The sequence below is a fragment of the Gadus chalcogrammus genome, chromosome 8, assembly GCF_026213295.1.
Source record: "Gadus chalcogrammus isolate NIFS_2021 chromosome 8, NIFS_Gcha_1.0, whole genome shotgun sequence".
NCBI lineage: Eukaryota > Metazoa > Chordata > Actinopteri > Gadiformes > Gadidae > Gadus > Gadus chalcogrammus.
In genome coordinates, this window is record NC_079419.1 from 15,923,110 (window position 1) to 15,941,274 (window position 18,165).

Genomic DNA, 18,165 nt, shown 5'->3' on the forward strand with positions numbered 1-18,165 from the left:
GCTCAGGTGTTGATTGTACTGGCTGGCTGTTGGCATCAAGCGTCAGTCATGGCTCTCCCTGGGTCAGGGTACTTGTAGCGCATGACTATATATGGGTACTGGGGCTCACCAGCTACTGCCACCAACCCTATTTTAAATGACCGAACCGTCGTAAGTGCAACCACAGCCATCTCTCACCCTTAACAGGCTTTGGTTGATTTTCGCTTGGGAACTATATTATTTAACATGTTTGTCCTAATGTACCACCTCCACTGCCCGTCCCTGTAGTGTCATCTTAGAGAACCGTAAAACATTTCACACCCTGGTCAGTCGTCTACAAAGAAATGCCAGCTAACAGGTATTTTCGTCTTTTTTTTTGTAATCTGCTTAAAGTTTCAACCGGTGTGAAGGGCTCTGAACATGGTGACGACACAGCTTGTTACGGTAATACACAAACTGCAGTACACACACATATACCTGTTTCTTTTTTTCTAGGACCGACTGTTGTACATTCTAGCACACACTAGTCCAGGCATGGAGGGTCCTGAAAGTCTAAGGTACATTAACAACCCGCCTCCCCATAGTACAATACAACAGTGTAAATGCAGAGTATATATTGAGAGAATATAGTTGATTCATTTCAATGCTTCCAGCACGCACAACAGAAATGATCGTGGTACGCGTGTGAAAAGAAGGTTGTACTACAAGTACAAGTATCGATAGAGTATGCTTTCAAATGTAAAATACCAAAACGAAAAGAAAAAAAAAAACATTAAAATAAATATTGGATGTAAGCTACTATACATAATTTAACTGCCTTTTAATCCCCTGTTTGATTTAGAAAATATCTATTCAAATATCTATTCTACTAAGTATAATACAAGGATCCAGTTACAGGAGATAGAAAAATATCAAATATCACCAGTGATGATAACAAAACATGACAACCTGAACGAGCAGAAATATTGCTATGGTAACCACCATTGTCCTTTGACATCAGCAAGTCCTCCCTTTGCCCTCATGGCTGCCCCCGTGCCCCTGGCGTCCAGGGGGCCAATCAGCACGGCCCTAGAGGGAAAATAGGGGGGGGGGGGGGGGGGGGGGGGTAGGGAGGGGGGGGATCGGGTACTCAGGAGGGGGGGGGTTCGGGATTGGATGAGAGCGACGTCGCTATGACAGTCAGATGGCGGTGTCCCAGAACACCGTCTTCTGCGTGGGGTACGGGGGGGGACGGATGTTTTTGGCCCCGTTGCTCTTCTCCCAACCCGGGAGGGCCGGCGAGCTCTGCTGCTTGCACTGGCTCTTCTCCGGGGCCCTGTCCGCCGGGGCCCTGTCTGACGGGCCCCTGTCGGCCGGGGGCCTCTCCAGGGTGCGCTGCAGGAACGGGTGCTGCCTGGACCGGATCTCCATGCAGAGGGTGCGCTTCCTCTCGATCTGGTCCAGCATGGTGTTGTCTCCACACATCCAGGGCATCTGGGGCATCTTGGATGGAGACAGAGAGACAGAGAGAGACAGAGAGACAGAGAGAGACAGAGAGAGACACAGAGAGAGAGAGAGAGAGAGAGACAGAGAGACAGAGAGAGAGAGAGAGAGACAGAGAGAGACACAGAGAGAGAGAGAGACACAGAGAGACAGAGAGACAGAGAGAGAGAGAGAGAGAGGAGTCAGTACGTGGTGAAGCCACCTAAACTGGGTGGTGCGGGGCCGTCTGTTTCCCTCTGAGACGAGGAGGAGGTATGAGCGCTGCGTACCTGATGTGGAGGCTGGGAGTCTCCTCCTTTCCTCTGCGGTGTACCCATGGGAGATTGGGTCCCAGGTACGGACGCTGTGCGGCCATACTTAGGTGGTGCTTTGAGTTCTGCATAGAAAAATGAACCATAATTACACACTGGTAATAACAGCACGCTTTAGTGTTGGCTGATTACAGTTGTACGGATGAAATAGCGGGCGTAACGCTCACCACTTCCGGTTCCCGATACGGCGGGTGGGCTTCCGGCCGGCTTGCCGTGATGGGTGGGTGTGGACGAGTGCTGCCCCAGCCCCGCGCTCCCGTTCCTCTCCTGTGCTTTCGATTGGTCCGCGTTGTAGCTGGCCCGGCCCTCTCGCCGCGGCGTCCCGCCCCGCTCCTTGCTGTCGCGCCGGTGCTCCATCCCGTTGGGACTCCTGGCGTCTTTCCCCTCGTAGCGGTGCTGCTCCGCCCCGTTCACACTCCTGTCCTTGCTGTCCCGCCGGGTCTCAAGCCCAGTCCTGCAGCTCTGCTCCTTGGCGTCCTGCCTGGGCAGGGGCGGAGGCGGGACGTCCACCCCGTTGTAGCAGCACCGATCCCTGGCTTCCTGCCGGGGCTCCTCCTGCCTGTACCCATATCGGTCCATGCTGCCCCGCGGGCCCTCCGCCCCCCCCCGGGACGTCTCCTGCCGGGGCAGGATCTCGGGCGGCTGGTCGATCCTGCCGTCGTGCCGGTGCTCCAGGCCCTTCCTCGCCCTCTCCTTGCTGTCCTGCCGCGGCAGCAGCTCGGGGGCCAGCTCCTTGCCGTCGTGCTTGTACTCGGACCGGGTCCTCTCCTTTGTCTCCTGCCGCGGCAGAAGCTCCGGGGGCCGCTCCCTGCCCTCGTGTTTGGGCTCCCTGCTGTCGTGCCGCGGCAGCAGCGGGTCCGGCGGCTGCTCCAACAGCCTCTCCCGGCTCTCGTGCCGGCCGAACTCGGCGCTGCTCCGGGAGCGCTCCCTGACCTGCTCCTGCCGCGGCAGCGGCTCGGGGGCGCCGTGGTCCAGCAGCAGCCGCTCGCGCTCCTTGCCGTCCTGCCGCAGCAGCGCCTCCAGGCCCAGGCCGCCCGCGATGCCGCCGCCCACCATGGTCCGGTCCTTGCTGTCCCTGCGGGCCGTCAGCAGGTCTCCGTTGCTGCCGCTCCGGTCCTTGGAGTCCCGCCTCATGAGCAGGACGGGCTCCACCGAGCTGCAGCCCCTCTCCTTGGAGTCCCGGCGCGTGGGGATGGGCTCGACCGAGCTGCAGCCCCGGTCCTTGCTGTTGCGGCGCTTGGCGTGGGACTCCTTGTCCCCCTTGTCCCCCCGGTCCCGGTCCTTGCGGTGGGAGGACTCCTTGTGGTGGCGCTCTTTGGACTCCCTCTTGGACTCCTTGCCGTGGCTGCCGTGGCGCTCCTTGCCCTCGCGCTTGGCCTCCGAGTGGGACTTGCTCTTAGACTCGGCTGCAGGGGAGACCAGGAGACGTGGGTTAGTGTCAGGTCGAACTATGGGATGATACCGGTACTAGAAGGTTATCGCAGGAGCAGCCTGAAGGAACTCGGCCACCTCTAAATTAGGATGGTATTTTATGTGTTGTGATGGTATGAACGAGGTCCGCATAACAGAACAAGCTATGCTCCTGATGAAAGCAAACACTACTGCACAACACTGTATTATGCTGTTGCGCCATTCACCCGTGCAATACCCTAAAGCCTCCACTAGGTGCCACTCTCTACAAACTGAGGAGGCGACATTTGGGCTTCAGAGCTTTTTTTTCTCCCCCCCACTGATAGCAAAATGTGATTTAAATTTGCGAGATCTCAAGGGACTACAATAAGTATATCCGTTCATAGCCATCTTTCAACATGCAAAGATTCAAACAGATAGAACTCTTTTAAAATGTGTATTCCTTCAAACTCAATTCAATAATTAATGTGAAACTGAGAAAATACTATCAGCAGAAAATTATTGCTAACCTAAAATAAAACCCCCATAAAATACCCATGGTGGTCTATTTAGATATGCAAGACAATCATTCCTCTGGGACATGAATACATTTTTCTAAATTAATTGTGACAGTCCAATAGAGAGATGATTAAATATTAATGCACATGATTGATTTCTATGCATGTGGTGATTCCCTTGCATCTGTGCCACGGTCTATATTTCTGATGGCTTGTTACACTACATGTGTATCCGGTTATGGAGCCACATGTGTGTTTGTATGCTTGAGCTAATGAGTGAGAAAGAGAGAGAGAGAGATTAAAGAGCACGAGAGAGAGAGAGAGAGAGAGAGGGAGAGATTAACTAGTTGATTAAGTAGGTCAGGCTAGCGGTGGATTTCTCCATTATCTCAGGAAAACTGTGTCAAAGTAGTGCTCATGTACATATGTGAATATGCATTGGATGCTATGATTGCACATGGCTAATTACAGCACACACACACACACACACACACACACACACACACACACACACACACACACACACACACTGTTTAGCTGCCCCCTTCTTCTAGGCTCAGTTGTAGTGGTCAAACTACAACAACTGTCCCCCGTTCTTTTCAGCGTCAAGAATAGTAGCCTTTATGCAACCTTTGCTTGTCAAGATACTTTGGAATGGTGGTTGAATAACACCATTTCGATGAATCAAAGAATAACCTATGCCTTTACATTATCAGGTAATGTTGACAATTGCAAATAAACAAGGTCCAATAGTCCAACATGGCAAAGCCTTATCTTCATTGGTTGAATCGGTTACCGTCCTCTCTCTGATTGGTCCTGGAGAATAAACAGGAGCACTCGGATCAGGTGTTGCTTGATAGTAAATAAGCCACCTCCCATTTCCTTTCACACACACACACACACACGCGCACACACTCACATGTACACGCACACACACGTATCCTTCTACCCGGGAGCTCATTACTAACTTGACAACCAAGGCAGCCTGAGCTGCGATTGGCTGGGATGCCTTAGAAATAACAAACAGGGATTCCTCCTCATGCTCAGTTGCCATGTGGTGGTTGCTACGAGCATCAAGTAGAGCCGGCTGTATAGACGGAATGTCGATCCGCTGTGTTTTTGTTTATTATTATGCATGGCACATTAGGATCATATCACTGGTTGGTGAGAGTCTGTGTTTAGGGGGGGGGGAGGGGCCACTACAGAATACCCCTCTGTTCTATGGCTATTCAGATGAATACATGACCCGCTTCTCCACAGAAACCATACATTATGCAGTTCATAAACAGCCGTCATTGCTGCATGGTCTGCAAATGCGTAATTTAAAGTATGTGTTGGCTACTTTAATAATAACGTTATAAATTATGCAATAGGCCTTTTCATTAGCGAGAGATTTGTATTCGCTCTACAGTTTGTGTTATCCAGTAGAATTAACACGTTCATTTGCAACATGAATCAAAGAGTAAGATCCAAACAACGGATGAAATTAATCAAAGAGATCAGTTAAATTAAGTTTCATGTTTTCATTAGTATTTTGTAATTATCCGACATATCTTTCACCTCGTGTCCCGTGCCATGTTTAGTGTTTCTATTATTTCCTGGCATTGCGTTCAGTAGAGTGGTGTCATTGCCTGTATTTAAAGATGATGTTTACATATTTAAAAGTAATTCGTCCCAATGGATCAAAGCCACGACTAGGCTTCACAGAACTGCTTTAGCCTCTACTATCCTCAGATTAAATCGTATGATCTCTATCAGACTTGGCTGGCCGGCTCTGGAGTTGACAGGAGTTATATGGGCCACAGGGATCCACTAACACCATGAGGGGTAAGCATGTTGTAAGCGCGGCTGTTGAGAATACTCATTCAACAGGCTTTAGGCTCCGATGGAAACACGAAATACACGTAATACACACGTGTCCAAAGGAATTCTAGGATTTCTTCTATTAAAGTACAGCATTACTTTTAACTATAAACGTATACTACTAAACGTCTAATATCTCATAGTCCTGTGGGCTGAACATATACAGACTACAAACCAAGTAGACGTTTGAACCTTTCATATGGGAATCAAACCCCCTTATCGCTCGCTACCACCTCTCCAGACCTCCCCCTAAGAACCCCCAGTACGAGCCCCCACCCAACAGAGGGGACCACTCACCTTCCCCGGGCTCCTTGGACTTGCGTCCGCTGGCGTTCTTCTTCAGCATGTTGCGTCCCGTGGTGAACAGGTTGGTGAGCTCGTCCAGCGGGCTGGTGGGTGTGCGGGAGCGGCCCGTCGACACGTTCTGCATGGAGCCCCCGTGGTGCCGGCCCACCCCGCCCCCTCCGCCGCCATCCTGCGGCGGCGAGCCCTTCCCGTGGGGCGTGGCCGAGGCGCTCCGCGGCAGCCCCCCGCCCCCGGGGAAGGGCATGCCGGGGTCGAAGGGCGCGGCCCGCATCAGGCTGAGCGGCGTGAGGCAGCGGCCCATGCTGACGGGGGACGGGCACGCCGAGTGGCTCCGCTGGTACGCCCCCGACGACGACTTGGAGTACAGCGTGCAGGGCAGCGGCGGCGCCGAGGAGCGCCCCGACACGGTGAGGGTGGGCGTGGCGCAGAGCTCCCGCCGCAGGTGGGCCGAGGAGGGCGGCGTCTCGCCGGAGGAGGTGGGCGACTTGCTGTACGACTGGTCGGCCAGCACGGGCAGCTTGGTCACGTCCATGGGGGTGAGGGGCGACTCGTCCGAGTTGGGCGAGCACTGGGCGGGCGCCGGCGGGAACACGAGCAGCGGGGGCCGGTGGGTGAGCAGGTTGGGGAAGGGGGCGGGGATGTCGCACATTGGGATGTTGCGGGGCGTGGAGCAGCGGCTGAGCGGCTCGGGGTCGTACGGCGCCGGCGTGGGGCAGGCCGAGCGGCAGCCGACCGGGTCGGTGCGGTACTCGTAGTCCTCCAGCGCCGGGTACTTCATCTCCTCGTACACCGACTCCCCGGGCTCGTCCTCGTCGCCCGGCGGCCCCGGCCCCGCCGCCGGCTGCGGGTCCCGCCCCCCGACGTCCACGCCGCCGCCCATCTCGATGTAGACGGGCTCGTCCTCGCAGTCGTCGCCGGGGCTCTCGTCGCTGTAGGGCGGCGAGGGGTGGCGCTCGCAGGGGGCGGAGCCGTGGTGCGAGGCCCGGCCGCAGCAGACGTGCGTCTTGATGTAGGAGTCGTCGAAGGAGACGCTGAGCTGCGTGTTGGGGTTCCTCTTGGGCTTGGGCGGCGGAACCCGCCTGCAGTCCTCGCTGCAGTCCGTCGCTGATGGCACAGAACAATCAAACCAAACTTTATTAGACCAAGGACAAATTCAATTTATATATGTGTATGCATATATATATATACTGGAGAGAGAGAGAGAGAGAGAGAGAGAGAGAGAGAGAGAGAGAGAGAGAGCGAGAGAGAGCGAGAGAGAGAGAGATAATGTGCATATATATATATATTTACAGTATAAAGCCTGCTGGTGTATCAGATATAACATACAGTATATTCTTCATGCTTCATTACTGTTCTAATTGAATTCTTCTTTGAGGATCCTTCCCTGCTTCCTTGCTCGCTTTGCAAACGTTTCACCTCATTTCCTTCCAACTGAATCAGGTGGAATGGCAATGGTTTGCATTAACCTATAGCGGGCCACCTCCCCCCCCGCAATAGTTTTGGGTCGAATAAAGGTCAATAAAATGTAGCCCAGAGCAATATCTTGAATCCCATTCAGTAGGGGAATAGTTGAGGCATATGCATGTTTCTGGGTCACACACGTATATCCAGCAGTAAGGCAGTATGGGAACGCTGGTATCTGGGTCATTCAGCATCGTGCGTGTATCTGATCAGAGCGGTGACGTAGGATTGCAGGGTGAATCACTTCCGATGCGGTGCATTGAAGCGGTTGGTACAGTATTTATCTCAGCCCGACAGAAAATGACGGAATAAACTGTACGGTATACGATTGTTAATGCAATGGTATGCTAATCCGGGCGCTGTAGTATAGTGGGCTGGGCTCAGTGTTTCTAGGTTAGACGCCGAGGTGGGTTAATGAGGGGTTGCCTCTGGCTCTGATGGGAAGTGGACAGAGTAAAGGACGGCTAAGAGTGGGCCGAGAGTGTATGAAATGTTCAAACTGCAGATTTTACACTTTTAATAATTCAGATGCCAGATGGTCCAGGAAGACGCATGAACGCTTCCTGGTACTGTATGAGTCACCATGGCAATCACACACAGGCACACAAACACACACACACACACACACACACACACACACACACACACACACACACACACACACACACAAACAGGCATGCAAACACATACTCACACACACAAACACACTCACAGGCATGCACATACACACAAACACAAACACACTGGCATGCCCCCACAGACACACACACACAAAAACAAACAAACAGAACAAGCTCATCCCTAAAAACTAAATTAGGAGATTCTTCAGTAAATTTAAAGAGAGATAGAGATAGACGACGTACATATGTGTGGCTGTGTGTGTGTGTGTGTGTGTGGCTGTCTGCATGTGTGTGTTTGTGTCGTTTAATATGTACATTTACCCATTGGGAGAGGGTGTATAGCTCTTAACTTGGATGCAAAACCCATCATTATGTTAACAGGTTTCCACTGTGGATCAGCACTGTTGATGATTCCATCTCTCTCCCTCTCTCTCTCCCGCTCCTTTTCCCTCCCCCCTTCTCCCCTCTTCCCTCATCCCCTCTCGCTGTAGTGGATGTGTTTTCTGGCGAAAGCCTCCCCCTCCCCCTTCCCTCTGCTCGCGGGTAAACAGAATCTAGGTCAATCGCTGCTCCTGAATGAATTCTCCTTCGACAGGCTCCGCCCCCTCCCAGCTACAGACCGCGCAGCCCTCCTCTAAGCCAGGGACACCCCCTCAACTGTGCTCCCATTGGCTCCCTACCTTTGAGCACAGAACCCTCTGCAACACGATTGGCCGCGGCCGCCTTGTGTCATTGCGATTGGTTGGACGGCAGGGGGGTCTTGTTTCCGTGGGATGGTTGCCGTGGTGCCCAGGAAGATTTGTGTGCACACTGAGCGATCCCCAACCAATCTGTGGCGGGCAGGGTGACTATAAACATCACGTCTAGCGAACCAGGCACCTCTCCCTCCCCGTCGAGTCAGAGCCACGCTCCTCCGCACGTGGCTCCTCCCCCGGTGCAGGCGATTGGCTCCTGGTTTATTGTCATCCCTTTATCCCCACTGTGCTTTTATTTTTTATGTTGTTTCTCCCAGCAGCAGTCATGTTTCCGTGTGAGCTATGTTGCGCGTGCTAATTTAATGGCCGTGTTACAACGAGGTAACTCATCTGGGGCTTGTTTATGCAAACATACATTCCTTCAGCTCCATTAATCTCCCTCCCGACCGTGAGGGCAGGACGGAGATTGAACGCTTGGTTCATTTAATGCCATGATGCACCATGCTGGGTCATTTACTAAAGTACTTGTTTATTTACTTATCCATAGCACTCATAGAGGGCCTTTGTGGGGACCGATTCATAGAAAATGTGCACATTTCCTTATTTTCCAAAAATAACCCCTTTTAAACCATTATCAAAACACAACCATAGCATCATTGATTTCACAATCCAAGGGCTGGAACGAGGCCAGGTTTTGCCCACTGACGGACGTGCGATGGAAACTGTGTGCCTGGTGCAGACCAAGCTGTCTGTGATTCATCTGCTCAGAATCATTCACCAGAGTTAATGGGCGGATTAGTGGACGAGGCACACTATAATTGGCAATATAACAACACCACCCCTCACACTTGTTTAGAGGACACATATGTGTAAATGTGTACACACAAGAACGTGTCCACACACACACACACACACACACAAGGGCACACACTAACACACACACTTACACTCAGAGACACGCACGCACACACACATATATGTTCACACACTAACACTCACACACACACACACACACACACACACACACACACACACACACACACACACACACACACACACACACTTACAGACATTGTGAGGATGCCTTTTGAACGCAGAAAAGGCACATACTGGGTCACTCTTACATGACCTAAGAGTATCTGCCATGGGTGAAGGACTCCATTGTGTTATCTGAAAACATCTCCATTGTGAATCATTCAAGGTCTTGACCCGACACCGATATGTATTTAACTGTTCCTTTTAGCACTTGACATGTGTACATGTGTGTCTGTAAAACACACATACACACACACGCACAAACATACAAAGCCTGTTGATCACATGACGCGTCCGTGGCTCTCTGTCCCCCAGTATCCCCGGTGACTAACACTGTGTGTTGTGGTTATTCAGGGATACATCTGCATTGCTGCTGCTTGTTCTGCTGCTGCTGCACTCCGACAGAGCCATACTGCAGAACAGCCAGCCCCTGAAGGGAGTCACGTCCCAATGTGAACTATGTCACCTCGCCGATGCACTCAGGATAGTCTTCTTCATCATATATCATATATCGGCTGGGATTTAATCACACACACACACACACACACACACACACACACACACACACACACACACACACACACACACACACACACACACACACACACACACACACACACACACACACACACACACACACACACACACACACACACACATGCATGTGCACACACCTGCATGCAAGCTCACACACCTTTTTCTAGGGGTCTTTGTACATAGACCAGCAGAAAAAGATTCAAAATAAAAGCGTGAGCCTGGCACATTCTCGTCTTAACACGCAGCAGCAGCAACAGTATCCGCTCTGGTGAGGTACATGTGATCTGACAAGCTAGATGTCATGTCCTATAGATCCAACCGGGGCGAGTCTGGGCAGGACCGGGAGCTCCGCAGAGAGCAGCTAAATATAGCGTGGTGGCGTTAAGGGTAGGGGGGTGTCGGGCTATCAGAGCAGGGAACACAACTGGTGGAAGGGATGGTCGTCAAATATGCCGTGCAGTGTTATAGGCGGGATCGTCTTTAGCCGTCGCTCCTTCACGATCGTGCTCTAGTGTCGGCCAAGCGTGGTCAGACCAGTAACCTCATGCTTTTATCGCGTGTTCCTGTCTATAGGGCTATGGGTGCGTGATTGATATTGTTTGTCGTCTTCTGTTCTTGTTGTGAACTGTCTGTCTTACATTGCCCCATGAGTCACAAATAAGGCAGTTCAATTAAGTTGAACTGAACTGACCTGGCCTGAAATGAACTGAACGGAATTGACTTGAATTGAGCGAAACTAAACTGAACTGAAGAGAACTGAACTGAACAGAACTGCCCACATCTGAACTGAACTGAATTAAATGTAATTCCCCATCGCCGCCGCCCCCCCACTCACCGTCGCAGCGCTCCCCGCGGCAGGTGGAGGTGGGGCTGTGGTCCACGGCCTCGGAGGACATGCTGAGCTTGGTGGCGGGGTCCCGCCGGGGCTTGGGCGGGGGCTGCTTCCTGGAGGTGGGGCTGCCCGCCTCCTCGTCCCCCCCGCCCACCGAGTGGAGGGACTGGGAGCGCACGGCGAAGCCTGGCCCGCAGGCCAGGGCGAGCGGGTGGGGCGCGGCCATGCGCTCCTGGGGGGCCGGCATGGTCATGGAGCCCATGCGCAGGTGCTTGCCCTCGATCAGGAGGTCCTCCTCGCCCGTCCTGCAACAGGAGAGAAAGAGAGAGAGAGAGAGAGAGAGAGAGAGAGAGAGAGAGAGAGAGAAAGGGTTGGAGGAAGAGTGAGAGAGGGAAAGGGGGGAGAGAGAGAGGGAGAAAGAGAGAGGGGGGAGAGGGGGAGAGGGGGAGAGAGAGAGGGAGAGAGAGGGGAGAGAAAGAGGGTAAGATGAAGAAAAAATAGATAGCAGAGAAAGAAATGGACCATTAATATAAGTGCAGAGAACTTTTCACTTTACTAAGTAAGCCTCGCAATGCTGAACACTCAAAACAGTTCAGCAACATAACACTCCCAACAGCTGTGTTTCAGTCCACTTCCTTTACAGATTGGCAGATCCTACTAAACTAAATTGCTCCCATACTGTTCCAAACGATCGTCGCTGTACTTTCTCTACTTCCCTAACACACTTTTCCCTTTAGAGACATATTCTCCAAATGATGCCAGACCATAATAACAACAGCAACAACACCATTGCAGACACTACATCACCGTCGCATGTCTGGACGTGTACGAATTAGGGTTTTATTACTCCCTTCACTGGCCACTTTCTTGGTTGAGGACTTCGAAGTCTGGCTGCAAATTAGATAATTATAATAGGCCTGTTCTGTTTCAGCAGAACCACAGTGATGTCCATCAGTTAAGCCACACACAACCGTGTGTGTGTGTGTGTTAGTGTGTGTGTGTGTGTGTGTGTGTGTGAGAGAGGGTAAGTGTGTGTGTGTTTGTGCTATCTGCTCACCAGACCAAACGTAATGGCAGAGTGGAAGTATATGCTATCACGGCCACGATTGATCCTTTCTAAACGGATGATTGTCCTGAATGGAGTGGTAATGATGTTTGAGGGCATGGTGGTTCTCTCTCTGTGTGTGTGTGTGTGTGTGTGTGTGTGTGTGTGTGTGTGTGTGTGTGTGTGTGTGTGTGTGTGTGTGTGTGTGTGTGTGTGTGTGTGTGTGTGTGTGTGATAGCGAAAGAGCTCTTCACTCTAGTTTACCGGATAAACTGATTTCCGCTGGTAAATGTAGACAAATTACTCTCAAATCTCCATCTCCTGCCATGTCTCGTCTTGGACCACATTTATCATGAAAGCATCTGGTTAGAAACCCTGCTTTATTTCCTGTAGCTCTGCAATCACTGTGGATGTGTGGTCATGTGCATATGAAAGAGCAGGTGTTAATTGAATGTGTGTGTTTGGGGGTGGGTGTTAATTTATATTAGTGTATACATTTAAGTGCGTGTGTTAATTGAATGTGAGTGTGTGTGTGGGTGGGTGTTCATTATATATTTAAGTGTGTGTGTTAATTTAATGTGTGTGTATGTTTGTTTGTCTCTGTATATGCTCGTAGGTGTGTTTATGTAAATGGCCATAAATGTATGGGAGCATTTGTACGAGGCGCGTGTACCCCAATGTTATTGCTCATGTCTTTGTGTGCAGGTGAGAGAGAGAGAGAGGGAGAGAGCGAGCCTTGGCTGTGTGAGTTTGCTGACTCTCTCCCACCCAGCCAGCTGCTGAGCAGAAGGTGCTTGGTGGGAAGGGTTCATTGGTCCGGGGATTAACTTTGCCTAGCAACACCGCCAGTACCCATGGTAACCAGACACAAAATCTGCTGCCTCTCTCCACACAATAATAACAAACCGCACGTGCACATCCAGCCCCACCAGTGTTGTCTACAAACCGCTGCTTCCATTAGCTTTTCATGGGGAAATGACCTACAACATCAAACACACAACAAACATCCCTTTATGAATGTAAACATTACAGCACTGAGACACGGTTAGGCGGTTTCATTGTCATTTGTGTTTAAGGACAACCATGCCTTTAAAACGGAAAGAAGGTTCTTGAAACCTGAAACCTAAGGCGTAAACAATGGAAGCTGTCTTGCCGGTGGTGTTAACTCTCTTTCTCTCTCTCTCTCCTGGTCTCCCTCTCTCTCGTACACTGTGCATAGAATCTGTTTCCGCATAGAGTTGAACAAAGTTATGTGTGTTGTTATGAATTGTGTGCATGGAAAAGTGTGTGTGAAGGTGCATGCATGCGTATGTGTGTGTTTGTGTGTGTGTTTGTGCAAAGCTACAAAGTAACATATGCATCATGCAAGTGGCAATTGTAGACATAAGTTCCAGATCTGTTGTTTTTGCGTGGGCGTGTGGGTGTGAGTGTCTGTGTGTGCGAGACAGAAGTCACACAGACTGGGTTATTTATAGGATATTTGCCCAGTGATTGGCTAAGGGACAGAACACAGGTGCACTCGCAGGAGTCACTGTGACTTGTTGTTGGGCAGCTCTATGGTCTGCTCCCACTGTCATGTCACGTGACGGGAACCAAGCACAAACACAAACACACAGCCTGCCCCCCCAACCCCCCAACCCCCCACCCCCACACACAAACACACTGTGGAGTGGAGGGAGAATCTGTATGTGTGTGTCTGTGGATATTTAATGCTGATTTGTGAGCACACACATGTATGTGATTCTGCACATGCATTGATTTCAAGAATCTTGTATATATCTCTGAATGCACCTGTCTGCCTTTGGGTAAAGTGTCTTTCAGATGCATGAAATCAAATAACAGGGAGAGCGAGAGAAACAGAGAGAGCGAGAAAGAGAGAGAGAGCGAGAGAGATAGAGAATGAGAAAGAGAGAAGGAAGGCAGAAAAGCCTGCCTTACTCAAACCCAATGCATTGATATGATTGGCCTAAAACCGTTCCAGCTGTCACCAGGCAGAACGCGTCTTCTGCCACTGAGTTCTACACATTTAATCTCAAACAAGGTTTTCTTTCCCTTCTTGATCCTGGACTTCTTGACACATTTGCTCTCTTTTTCTCTTCGCTGCAGTTCCCTGAGTTGATATCTCTCTTTCAGGCCAGCACGAAAGCCTGTTCACTTTTTTCATCCAAAGAAACTGATTCAACACTCAAAAAAGCCCCTCTCTCATGCATAGGAACACAAGCATGGACAAAGACGGCCATACACACACAAACACACATACACACGGTATATATCAGTATATCACTTCCTACAAAATGGGTCGTCTTCGGTGACCTACTTGTGGGTCTCATCAAATATCCAGTACCGTATTTTCCGGACTATACGTCGCTCCCGAGTATAAGTCGCATCAGTCAAAAAATGCTCCATGACGAGGAAAAAAACATATATACGTCGCATCGGTGTATAAGTCGCATTTATTTTTAAACATTTAAACAAGAACGTTTAGTCTGGAGAGACTGAATGAAATTGCAATAGCAATATAGGTGTGTCGGTCCCTCGTAGTTCTGAGAGTATACCGAATTCAGTGACACCGGGATTCCACCGGACGCGTATGCGCCGCGGTCAGATGCCTTCACAAGTCCAGCGGAGGGCTCCAGTTTTCGCCGGCCAAGTCATGCGCTGTGATATGTGTGACAGCTATGTTGCACAAAATTGCAGCTAAGGCTGGGGTAGCTTTGGTTGAACCGGAGGACATTGAGGACGAGAATATAATTTATTCGGTGGTGCAGTAGGCTTGCAGCGTTCAGTTGTAGGCCTAATGAATGACGGTGCCCTCTTGCGGCCGAGGATTATGTACGCACAATTTTGGCATATAAGTCGCTTCGAAATATAAGTCGCAGGGCAAGCCAAACTACAAAAAAAACGCGACTTATAGTCCGGAAAATACGGTAATTTTTTTTAGACTCTTCCTCCAGTGACTCTTAATTAATATTTTAGTTTTGGCCACGGCTGAGAGACACCGGAAGGATAGCAGGACATTATATTCATCTGACACTCCTCAGCTCTTGGTTTTACACAGAAAAAAACTGACTGTCTCGGAGGCAGGGACGATGCATGTGCATGCGATGAAAGGATCAATTATAAATGCATGAAAGGGTAGAATTAATAATAACTGACTTTCTTTCAGACTTTAAAAATATAACGGAGAATGGTCAGTTGATCCGGATGTAATGGGCAACACACCTAATGTCTCCTCCGTGTCTTCATCGTCTTCATCAGCACCGCATGGCGGTCTGAAGAGGGAAGAGGAGACCTTCCTATCCATTTGCTTCTTTTAACCACATCTGGTCACACTCAAAGCTCGGCATTAAAGTCACATTACAATAATCATCATATGCATGCAGCTTAAAACTCTCAGCAGCTGCTCTGATATCTGTCTACATGTGCGACACGCGAGTTGACCGGTTATTAAAGTGTTTGATAGCGTGGGACAGAGTTTACCATAAGCCTCTCAACTATAAACGTTTGTTTACCGTTTAAGGTCACTAAGGGGGTTGAGCCGCACTGTCGTGTGAGAAGGGAAAAGCCTCCTGAGCACTCAATACATTGACAGAACGTAGTATGTAGCCACCACTGAAAAGGTATAACGTGAATATGTTGCTAATACAACTGTTCCAAAAAAAAAAAAAAAGTATAACATCCTGCAAATGTTCATTCCCTTCAAACCCCTCTTCACATGGGGAATGATTTTCAAACGAAAAAAGGGGCATGAATATCAATCCCTGAGCACTCTCTCGAGGCAGGCTGTACCCTGACACCGGCACCGCGCCGGAGACGCGCTCACACGTGAACATCAATCCCTGAGCAGGCAGCCCAGCCTCTCCTGGTTCACGCACCCCGCTCGGCTCACAAGGCGAGCACGCCGCGGCCACGTGCCCGCCACCACGCTGCCGGAACACGCCCCCCTATTGGCTCAGGCCTTCCTGGCGGCGCTCTGTGATTGGTTACAAATACTACAGAGGGCTCTCCCCGCTCTGGATCAGCAGGGAGGGGGCAGGGCCGGTGCGGCTCAATGAGGCCTGTGAGGAGGCTGCATGATCCCCCTCCCTGGTCAGCTGGGGATAACCAATAGTAGCGTTCATGATATACATCATACATATCTATAGTTTGAGTTTATCAGAATGGTATTTCTCTTTGAGTTTATCATCCTGTTTATTATGTTGTTCTATTGCCTTGCATTGTTTTTGGTTTTTCCCTTGAGGTGAACCATGCACAGGTGTGAGTGTTCAGACCTCGTTGGGCTGTACCAAGTGGAGCTGAATGGAGAGGGGATCCAGCAGGGATCCTGTTTGTTGTTGATGCTTCTGAATGTTTTGTTTTGGTAAAGGATTGAATGCAAATGTATAAGTAAATGGTAATAAACTAATTCATTAATCATAGCATCAGTAGCTATGAAAGAGTAAGCAGGAGTTAAATGACAATACATTAAGGCACCCCTTAAGGATTAGGGATGGAGCAGGTCAACTTTTACATAGCGGAGAAGCTTAGTGTATGTGGGGCACCATATACAGCAGCGGGAAAGGCTGCCTGTTTGTTTGTTTTCCGTCTTTTCAGGGCTTGTTCTTTGAACATTGTTCCTTTTTGCCAATCACTCCGTTGGTTGGTTACTCCACAGGGTAACCAGCTGCTCACTACCGGCCCACCACTGGGGCCTAACGTCACGTCCTACAAGGCCTCAGTTGTTTTGCTATATTCTAAAAGGAAGTTCAGAATGTTTTCCTTTGGACTTTATGTCCTCCAACCCCCCCCCCCCCCCCCCCCCCCCCCACACACAATCTCATCAAACTCTGATTATGGAAAATAGAGCAGTGTCAACCTCTGTGCAAGGACAAGGTCCAAATAAATCTAAAAGGGAAATAATTATCCTCCATAGAGTAGTGTGGGGGGGGGGGGTGCCAGTCCACTGACAACCAAAAAAAGCATGCTGCCACTGGGACCCTTTGGCGACCCAGTTCTGAGCCACCTCCTCCTCCTCAAGCGAACCCATTCACTCCTCTCGGCCCACTTGGGGAGTGGAGAGGCAGGTAGGAGGCTCCGAGTCATAACATCACCACCATTCATAAGTACAGCACTTCTCTGGCACTATGACAGCCAAAGTCTAGAAAGGGCCGAATGGTTTTCATCAATGAACGTTGTAGACGAATCAAGTGTTTTATTGGCTTGGCGCTGATCACTGCTTAATAGGTTGCGCGATACGTGCTGGTTAGGCAAGCCGTGGAATATGGATTGAGTATGGATCGAGAATGGATTCATTTTTGTTGTTGCAGACTTTGCCTCGGGACATGTGAGGCATGTTCTGCAATGTCTTTTCGTCAGTGCATAATGGTATCTCTCCATCTATCCATCCCTTCCCCCCCTCCCTCATGCATTCTATCACTCCCTCTCTTCCACCCCCTCTCTCCCATCTACCCATCCATCTATCCATCTATCTTCCTCAACACACACACACACACACACACACACACACACACACACACACACACACACACACACACACACACACACACACACACACACACACACACACACACACACACACCTTGGGGGCACTTCAGGGCCCTCCTCCCCCACCGGGTTGATCCCCCCCCCTCACTCACCTCTTAATGGCTTCCTCCTGTTTTCTCTTCTTGTCTTTCTTGTCCTGCAGGTAGCTCCTGTTTCGGTCATTCCTGGCGTGGTCCAGGTTCTGAGCCAGCAGGCCGCTGTAGGCTCTCAGGCCGCTCTCCTCGACATAGTGGAAAAAGCGCAGAGTTTCCTCCTGTCTGGAGCTCATCATTCTTCTCACTTAGCCACAGCATTCTGAGGAGACAGCACATAACACACCATGTTATTGGTTTTGATTGTTAGGATTAACATTCATTATGAATGATTGTATTATGGTAATGATGGTGATGATGGTGATTATTGTTATTATTATTAGTCGTAGTGGTAGTAATAATAGATGTACTAGAAGTAGAAATAGAAGTAGTGGAAGAAGTATGGTAGTAGCAGTAGTAATAGTAGCATTATCAGATTGCATAAACCTTAACATTAGCGTTGGTTTTGAGGATATC

At 50.2% G+C, this 18,165-nt stretch overlaps 1 protein-coding gene across 1 annotated transcript; it reads right to left on the bottom strand.

Moving 5' to 3' along the window:
* Window positions 1-1,158: 1,158 nt before the first annotated feature.
* Window positions 1,159-17,888, bottom strand: nyap2b (neuronal tyrosine-phosphorylated phosphoinositide-3-kinase adaptor 2b). Its single transcript, XM_056596937.1, has 8 exons — window positions 17,710-17,888; window positions 11,020-11,333; window positions 5,840-6,952; window positions 2,829-3,178; window positions 2,647-2,741; window positions 1,934-2,580; window positions 1,731-1,837; window positions 1,159-1,461 (listed from the first exon to the last, which is right to left on the bottom strand). Exons 1-8 carry the CDS (start codon window positions 17,886-17,888, stop codon window positions 1,159-1,161), a joined length of 3,108 nt encoding a protein of 1,035 aa, XP_056452912.1.
* Window positions 17,889-18,165: the final 277 nt, after the last annotated feature.